Here is a 9,343-nt window from a genome sequence, read left to right on the forward strand (position 1 = left end):
GTCTGAATCTGATTGGACAACATGCCTACTGCAGGCCTAATCGGTTRGAGTTTTAGACAGATTCCATCCACTTCAAATCATGAACCAGCTTCCTAAAATTAAATTGCAGTGTTCCACTTTAAGATGCCCTCCCCGGACCCTTTCTGTGTTGGCCAATCAACCCCTTTCTAAGTCACCTGATTCATAGGCGATACTGCCATTTTACACATGAAGTTTAACTGAAAAAATGAATAATCAGCTACCTAACAAAAAAACATTTGTAAYATGTAAGAACCATTTGTAAATGCCTTCAGATTAAACCATAGGATATGGAAAAACTCGGTGTCACTGCTACAAGACCTCGACACGAACACAGGGAAGCTCGAGAGAAAATACACTAATCATATGCTATTTTGTAACGTCTTCAAAATCAGTCTAGCAGCAATCATCTAACCAGCGCGAACGTTGTGTGATCACCAACCGAGCATTGGTAGGCTAACTAATCAATGATTGCTGCTGTTCATGTAGTATACTGTACTGGCTGTACACTAACTGGCATCATCACCCTTAGAAAGCTTTTACGGGGATACATTCACGACCATCCGAACGAATCATTATCGGCTGATTTCGGTGTGGTCCGTTTGGGATAAGGTTTTTGGATTTGTATGTGGACCATTGGATTGCCAATAAAATATATGGTTTACTGACTGTAGCCGTCTATTTTATTTGGCTGCCGTATGAATTCTGCCATCGGATTCGCGTCAGTGTACGTTTTTTGTTTTCAGACGGGCAATCTGTTTAGAGGGCACGCTCCCAATCACCACTAAAGACATTTTGATTTCTAATTCCCCGATTACTTGCTTTTGGAACATGTCTGGACAGTCWATCACGGATCGGATCGCTGCGGCTCAGCACAGCATGACAGGATCCGCTATAAGCAAAGCCGTCTGCAAGGCCACGACGCATGAAGTCAGCGGACCCAAGAAGAAACACCTTGACTGTAGGTTAAGTAAACCACCAGTGTCCCGCCGTTGCTACATATTTCGCAACAAAAGCATTGGTAACATTGAATATTCAAAAAGACCTGTATGTTCATCATGTTTGATTGGCCATTGGTGTATTTTTAATAGCACGGTTTTCGACATTCTATGGTAATAGGCTATGAATAATTGCGCATCATAGCCTTCAACAGCTCATGTAGTCAATCATTACAGTGTCATCATCCTACAGTAGGCTATCGTATTGTAGCCTAAACATAATGAGACAAATAGGTTATTACTCAGTGTCATACATGTAAATGCACACATTGTGATCATACATAGCCTATTACCTTATTCATCATTGTATGAAATAATAATGCAATCAATTCCCCTTTTATTAGGACCGGCTATGTAGGCTAACATTTTCTGGCAGTTTAGGTTTAGAGGCATAATTTGAGTTCATCTACCTATTATTTCCTCTTTTTCCTACTGAGTTTTAGACTAAAATAAGTCTAACTTAAGACTAATAACTTATTAACAATGGTATTATTCAGATATTATTGCTGCCTTAAAGGTACAGTATATTGTGCTGTATGTAGCCTTTGAGGTTTCTCAGCTACTTTAGTTTTGTGGTGAGCTGGTGTCCATGGGTCATTCATATTAGTGCAATGACAACAGTATCATAGACAACCTTGATCTCAACATTTCTGTTGATSTGTGTGTGGTGTGGAACTGGAGTGTGTATTGGATATTAACTATTTTCTCCACATTTAACTGCTGATGATTCGGTTAGGTGGCTTTCTACCCAAATAATTACTGTGTCCAGTCAATCAATTAAGCTCAATCAGTCCTGTCCTGTTTCAACCCATAGACCCAGAGGGTTATTGGTTCAATTAACAAATCTTGTGTTGCCGGTCTGGTTATTTTCTGGGAAGGAATTTTTCATTGTAGAATTCTCTATTTACCCAATCTTTATTGAAACTAATCAATTGTGCAAATTTGAGTCATGTTAGAGTCATTTTGTGTGCAATTACATAAGCTATAATAATAAAAATAGTAATTTCTGAGTGGAATCGAAGACTTCAAATGGGACTTCAATGTGGTAMCCTACAGCAAATGTAGTTATTAAAAGAGTCTGTACTGCTATGGATTATCCTGATTCCTCACGTAGTTCAAATTTCTTTGAGGAAAGTGGAAAAATCCTGTGGGTAAGAATYTAGGAAATGTACTTTTATATTCTCTTGTACGGTTTAGCATAAGCTTAAACTCCTGGGAGGGAAATCCCTCCTACAGTCAAATGTCTAGAAGGAATACATAATTATATTTGAGTTATTTTGATCACCGTCTGCTTTACAATCAGATTTCCAGTTTGAAATGTTAATTGCTGGTTAGTCACTGTAATTAAGGCATAATAAGTGATAGTTAATTCACTAATAACAGGATCTTTTTCAAGGGTGGGAGGTGCCGACCAGAGATCCAACTGCTGTTAGGAATGTTCAGCATGAGTTGATCAACCTGTAAAGTAGACTATATGTAAAGCACAGAAAGCACTATCCAATGTTTAATTGTCCACATGCCGTGTTTTTTGGCAGACCTGATCCACTGCACCAACGAGCTGAACGTGAGTGTCCCCCACCTGGCTGACACGTTGTTTGAGAGGACGGCCAACAACAGCTGGGTGGTGGTGTTCAAATCCCTCATCACCACGCACCACCTCATGATGTACGGCAACGAGGTGCGTAACAAACATACACGCACACACACAGTTTTAACCTAACCATAACCCTAACCTTAACACTAAGCCTAACCCTAAAACTAGACCTAACCCTAACTAAATAAAATAAAAACTCCTAACCATAACCCCTAAGCCTAAAATAGCATTTTTCCTTGTGGGGACTGGCAAAATGTCCGATTTTTTTTCCCTTGTCGGGACCGGCAAAATGTCCCCTCTTGTCCGATTTTTCCTTGTCGGGACCGGCAAAATGTCCCCACTTGTCCGATTTTTCCTTGTCGGGACCGGCAAAATGTCCCCACTTGTCCGATTTTTCCTTGTCGGGACCGGCAAAATGTCCCCACTTGTCCGATTTTTTCCTTGTTTAAAAAAAACACACACACACACTAGTAGTGGGGTTCAAGGCCCTCATCATCACACCACCTCATGATTTTTTATTTACCTTTATTTAACTAGGCAAATCAGTTAAGAACAAATTCTTATTTACAATGACGGCCTACACCGGCCAAACTCGGGTGAAGCTGGGCCAATTGTGCGCCGCCCTATAGGACTCCCAATCACGGTCGGTTGTGATACAGCGMGATTCGAACCAGGGTGTCTGTAGTGACGCCTCTAGCACTGAAATGCAGTGCCTTAGACCGCTGCGCCACTTGGGAGCCCAATGATGTACGGCAATGACTGGCTTCACTGTAGCTCAATTGTTACTGGTAGAGCATGACACTTGTAACGCCAGAATAGTGGGTTCAATTCCRGGGACCACCTGTATGTGAAATGTATGCACGCATGACTGTAAGTCACTTTGGTTAAAAGTGTCTGCTAAATGGCATATAATGTATTATTATATTATGCACTGTTCAAGTCCTCTGGAATTCAAACATTTGATTGAATCTTTATTCTTACTGGTTTTGATCCCACTCTCTCTGTATTTTATCACCAGCGATTAATCCAGTACCTGGCGTCCAGAAACACACTTTTTAACCTGAGCAACTTCTTGGATAAGGGGGCATTACAAGGTACTGTAGGGAATTTTTCAGCGCCATTTCACACCAGAGACATACTGAAGTCACAGGCATAAAAAACATTATAATCGTGCAATGCATGAACAACAGTGTGCAGTACAACAATTCAAACTGTCACTCTGAATGCGCTGCAGAGGTGTGGCTCTGTAAGCTGCCAGGCCAGCACTCTAAATATGAATGTAAGTGCTCCCTCTCTGCCAGGTTATGACATGTCAACGTTCATCAGACGCTACAGCAGGTATCTGAATGAGAAGGCCCTGTCCTACAGACTGGTGGCTGTGGACTTCACCAAGATGAAGAGAGGGTAAGATGTCCTGTAGTGGCTAGTGTGGAAAACCTCCACATTGTCACCCTGGGATACATAGTTTACCTCAGTGGCCAGGCCCACCTCAAGAGGGAGAAACAGTGACTTTGTCATAGAAACAGTGGCAAAAATTGGGGACAAGCCTTTAAATAGATTCAAGGTAATCCAGCTAAACAAGTCATTTATTTCAGCAACCTCTTTGGATAATGTGTGGATTATATTAAGTATCAACATGATTGACAGGGAGTTGTTTGATTCATTCTGTATGAACATGTTAGTCAGTCATCACTTGTCCTGTTAAAGTGGCGCTGCGTGTCTCTTGCTGACAGGGTTGATGGTATGATGCGCACCATGACCGTTGACAAGCTGATCAAGACTCTACCTATCATTCAGAATCAGCTGGATGCTCTGCTGGACTTTCAGGTAGGCTGCATGGTTGGGGTGTTGAGCGGTCCATAATATGGGCTACAGGATGACAGTGAGCTAGCTGTCAGTATGAACTCTCAATGTCTCATTTGTTCTCTTCCCAGGCTAACTCTAATGAATTGACCAATGGCGTCATCAACAACGCCTTCTTGCTGCTCTTTAAAGACTCCATCCGCCTCTTTGCTGCCTACAATGAAGGAGTTATCAACATGCTGGGTAAGTACACTATCTGTTAGTTAGAGGAGAACTCGGATGTTACTAGGATGTTACTAGGATGTCACTATGGTGTTACTATGGTGTCACTAGGATGTTCCTAGCATGTCACTAGGATGTTTGTAAATGTATCTAGAAAATAACTAGCTAAAATCCTTTGTCCCTTTTTGTTTTGTTCTTTGCTTAGTTAACATATCCTCTTTTTTTTGATCCTAAAGAGAAATATTTTGACATGAAGAAGAACCAATGCAAAGACGCCCTGGAGATCTATAAGACGTTTCTGAACAGAATGACCAAGCTGTCAGAGTTTCTCAAAGTTGCAGAGGTAATGTTTCCCTGTTTCGCTTGTGTTGAGGAAAGGAAGGTTTCAGATGGATCCAGCAGGAAGGTAGGGCTCTTCTCCCAGACCTCTGCTCCTCTCCGTCTCTCTCTCTTTCTCTCTGTCCCTCTGTTGCCGTGTGGTGGAGGCTCATGCTGAGGTCATGAATGCAGAGGTTAGCCTATTAGTGGGCATAGAAATCTCACAGTGAAGGCCCCTCCATGTGCTGCCTGTTCTGATGCCTGCGTTGCATGTCTAAGCAAGAGGTTTCTTCTTACTCTTTCCTTCCCTTTCTCTCTTTTGCAATGATGAATGTCTGCTGTTATCCAAGTAAAGTACTACTTGCAATTCAGAAGGCCGAATTGCGAAGATAATTAGTATCTCTCTGTAGTTTTATAGTTTCTCCTGCATTCTTTTATTAAAAGGCGTTCTTGCTGTCTTTACTGATTTGGTTACTATTTGGAGGAAGGTTTGGGGTGATGGGGGTGGGGTTCTATCCAAATACGGGCTAACGTTGACTTTAAGGGCCCATTCATTTAGTCGTCTAACAATGTGTTTGTCATTTGTGCCCCTGCCTTTTTCGTTCAAAGTCAACATTAGTTGTGTGTTTCTTTTGGATGTTTCTCACCTTGCAGTCACATGAGTATTACAGCCCAATGTACCCGGCCCACCTGTCAGTGGCATTTCAGTGTGTAAACATTCATTTCAAACCAGTCTTCAGATCCTGTGTGTGTGTACTGTATGTACGTGTGGGCATGCCAATTCCCCTGTTGTCTTTTTATTGTTTTGTTTGTAGTCAGTGCATGGAGTAATGGATCCTTTGGTTTGATTCTTCTTTTTCCCTCCTCCACACACCTACCCCCCCTTTATTCCGTGGTTGTTTGTTTATTTGTTTGTTTGTTTATTTGTTTGTTTGTTTATTATGTTTGGTTTTTGCCCTCCACCTCCCCTTCCCTCCTTTTTTGTGACACAGCAAGTTGGAATTGATCAGGGTGACATCCCCGATCTCACACAGGTCAGTGGTACATTTCATCTCAATATCTCTCATGTGGCTCCATTGTAAACGCTCTCATTCCCTACTCACCCTACAGACTTCCACAAGCCCTTCCTCTCATTCTGATGCACCCCCCTCTCTCTGAGCTCTGGGGTACAGAGGGGGCTACTTTCAAAATGGGTTCCAAATATGTGACCCTTTCTAATTTTGAAGATTGTGCAAAACATACGTTTTAGTGATATAGCAGACGCTCTTATCCAGAGTGACTTACAGTTAGTGCATTCATCTTCAGATAGCTAGTTGGGACTACAACATATCACAGGCATAGAAAGTACATTTTACCTCAATAAAGTAGCTGTCAGTAGAGCCAGAGCTACAAAGGGTCAAGTGCTGGTGATTTTCTTGTTGTTGTTGCTTTACCTTGATTTTAGTATTTTTTTCTAGTTGAATCACAGAATCACAAAATACATTTAGTTTGATTTTGAAATGACACTGAAAAGTCAGGCAAATTCAGCCTCTGTCCTAGCAGATATGGGCCTATGGTGTTTGCCCATATAAGCCTTTTGTACATCCCTTCATGATTTCTCATGCAGTTTAACTTTGTGTTGCCTCAAAATGAACACTATTGTACCTATTTTTCCTGAAAAGATATCCCATCGAAATAGCTGTGGGGAGAGCAGCGAATGGTTTCTACCAAATTGGTTTATGCAAATATTTCTTGAAAAGTGTCCGTAATGCCGTCCTAAGCAGTGCATAACAGCTGATGTGACGCTACAAACACTTGTTGAAGCTTTCTTCAATGACACTCATGGTGTTTCCCTCCACATTGGGAAAAATAATCATGAACAAATGTTTCTGTCAACTGTTATGTCATGTTTGCAGTGCTTATGAAGACCTTATGTATCCCTGTTCAACTAAATAGTAACCCATGTCTTTACTGAACTGTAGATGGTTTTTTCTTTACTTTAAACTTTTAGAATATTCTAGCATTCTCTGAAGAAGGATATCCAGAATTCTAATTATTCATGTTTCCCCCAAATAATTCTACAAGTTGCTGCATGAGTTAAGATTGTGTTCTGTAATGAAAAGCAAGCCTCTGGTTGAAACATGGGTATGACATGTGCAAAATTAATTTGCTCATCCTTGGTTTATTAAACCATCTTTTTTTATATRTTTATAAAATATGCTATTATTTTGCCAAATGTGTTTACCTGATTTTCATCAGATATTTGGCTTTTCTGTCAGTTAACTCGTTTGGCTCCCAAACCCTTTTTGAATTGGACACTAAGCTAATGACAAAATTGTAGCATCCACTAATATTATGTCTCCTCTAACCTGTAAAATACAATTTATTAAATGAATATTCATGAATGAATAGTGATACTCAAATTAGCATATAAAACGGAATCCATTGGTTAACTGGCCATTAATGGACTGTGATGTGTGTGGGGGCATAGATGCATGGGCTAAGCTCTTTTCTGTATTCTGAACCCCTCAAGCCCATACACTGTAATGACCTCCCAGGCCTGTCTACTTGATTGCATGAGAGAGATGACTGATCTGTGCATGTCTGGCGTGAAGCCAAACCTAATTATACCAGATCTATTGATATGTAAAAATAGCTGCAAATATGGAGACTATGCTGAACAATGTGTTATTTGGCTCGTTGTGCGTGTCTGTGTGCTTGTGCGTGCAAAAATGTGTGCGCACCGCACCTGTGTGTCTGACAGCACGCTTTTGGGTGTGTGTGTTTCCCCAATCTTTCTACACAATGCTGTTCTCCCTTGGTAAAGTATTGTTACTTTCACCCCCCCCCCCCCCCCCCTATTCTCCATCAGGCCCTAGTAGCCTCCTGGAAGCTCTGGCAGCATTCTGGCCTCTCTGGAGGGGAGGAAACCAAGGAGCTCTCCACAGACACCAGGTAACACTGAGTCTGAAGGAGGGCTTATATCACTGAAGCTGGCATTGGTCAAACTATTTATTCAGTCACTGAAGCTGGCGACGTCAACATATTATCATCACTGAAGCTGGCACGTTTTCAACATATTTATCAGTCACTGAAGCGGCACGTCATATATCTTATCGTCACTTGCAGCTGGCCACCGTCAAATATTTATCAGTCACCTGAAGCCTGGCACGTCAACATATTTATCAGTCACTGAAGCTGGCACGTCAACATATTTATCAGTCACTGAAGCTGGCACGTCAACATATTTATCAGTCACTGCTCCACCATTAGTTAGTATGTCATGTCTTGAAAATAAAGGCACACAGTCAGACACATTATTAGTGTTTTTCTGATCCCTGTGGTTAGTCCCAGAGTGCTATGTGTGACAGTTAGTGTGCGTGGTGGTCCCTGACAAGTGCTGTGTGGTCTCTCTAGAGCCAGCACCTTAACCAGTGCTGTATCGTCACTGTCCAGTACTGGAATCTCCCTCAGCCTCATGGAACAGAAGGAGGACCCGAACAGCCTCCAGGTCAGACAGGGTCACTGCTACCACTGTAGAACAACTTTCTTGAATAGCCCATTACAATGTAAATGTATTACTGTATGAATACTTATATAAATGAGAATAAATTATAACGCTTATAATTTACATATTATAAACACTTGTTATACATTGTTCTTTCACATAATGTACTCGTATATAGACTAATTAGGAAACACATGTAAAACCCAGCCCTGTTGTACTTTCTTTTGTCTCATGTGGATTCACTRCTGTGTGTCRGTCCCACAGGATGAGGGAGCCAAGGTGATTGACATGCAGATGCCCACCATCTCTCCCGGTGCCCAGTCAGTGGGCAGTGCCAACAGCAGCAGTGYGGTCACAGAACTCTTCTCCAACTCATCTGTTCTATCCGGTACAAATAAGTAAGCTGTCTGATAATTGTCGTGTTTAAGACATATGGGTATGTTTCATTCAGTTTGTTTGCTCTGTATAACTACACTATTATCTTATTAAAAATGGGAGCTAGCTAAATCACTTTATAGTATATTAGTTGGGTTATTAGTGAATAGGAACCCCCCCCTCGAAGGGGTCTGCTCTGCTATCTTTTTTATCTCTGCTGTCTGACTCTCTCCTCTGTCTCCCCAGCGTGCCAAACCTCACCAGCGACCTATTCAACGTCCAGCCCGCCTACAACCCAACCATCCAGACAACACACACTATACCGTCTAACAGCAACGCCTGGGGAGGTGAGGCTCACAGACTACACATCCATACAGTACAAACACACACTGTACCGTCTAACAGCAACGCCTGGGAGGTGAGGCTCACAGACTACACATCCATACAGTACAAACACACACTTATAATCCTGACTATCCCACATCATTCAATTCAGCTAACCAAGTTCAAGCTCATTTTAACAGCTTG

The 9,343-nt window shown here is 41.7% G+C and overlaps 2 protein-coding genes across 2 annotated transcripts in view; both read left to right on the forward strand.

Moving 5' to 3' along the window:
* The first annotated feature begins 174 nt into the window (after positions 1-174).
* LOC111964371 (phosphatidylinositol-binding clathrin assembly protein-like) lies at positions 175-7,776 on the forward strand. Its single transcript, XM_023988253.2, has 8 exons — positions 175-979; positions 2,552-2,694; positions 3,629-3,704; positions 3,912-4,014; positions 4,344-4,437; positions 4,545-4,656; positions 4,872-4,978; positions 5,946-7,776. The coding sequence occupies exons 1-8, from the start codon at positions 850-852 to the stop codon at positions 6,033-6,035; spliced, it is 855 nt and encodes a 284-aa protein (XP_023844021.1). The 5' UTR covers positions 175-849; the 3' UTR covers positions 6,036-7,776.
* The window catches only part of LOC111963727 (phosphatidylinositol-binding clathrin assembly protein), a 4,087-nt gene continuing 1,817 nt past the window's right edge, over positions 7,074-9,343 (forward strand). Inside the window, 6 exon segments of the mRNA XM_070443493.1 lie at positions 7,074-7,077; positions 7,805-7,829; positions 7,831-7,887; positions 8,350-8,443; positions 8,705-8,838; positions 9,062-9,262. Of these exon segments, the coding sequence (XP_070299594.1) occupies positions 7,074-7,077; positions 7,805-7,829; positions 7,831-7,887; positions 8,350-8,443; positions 8,705-8,838; positions 9,062-9,262 (515 nt within the window).

Source organism: Salvelinus sp. IW2-2015, linkage group LG5, assembly GCF_002910315.2.
Source record: "Salvelinus sp. IW2-2015 linkage group LG5, ASM291031v2, whole genome shotgun sequence".
NCBI classification, from domain to species: Eukaryota; Metazoa; Chordata; class Actinopteri; order Salmoniformes; family Salmonidae; genus Salvelinus; species Salvelinus sp. IW2-2015.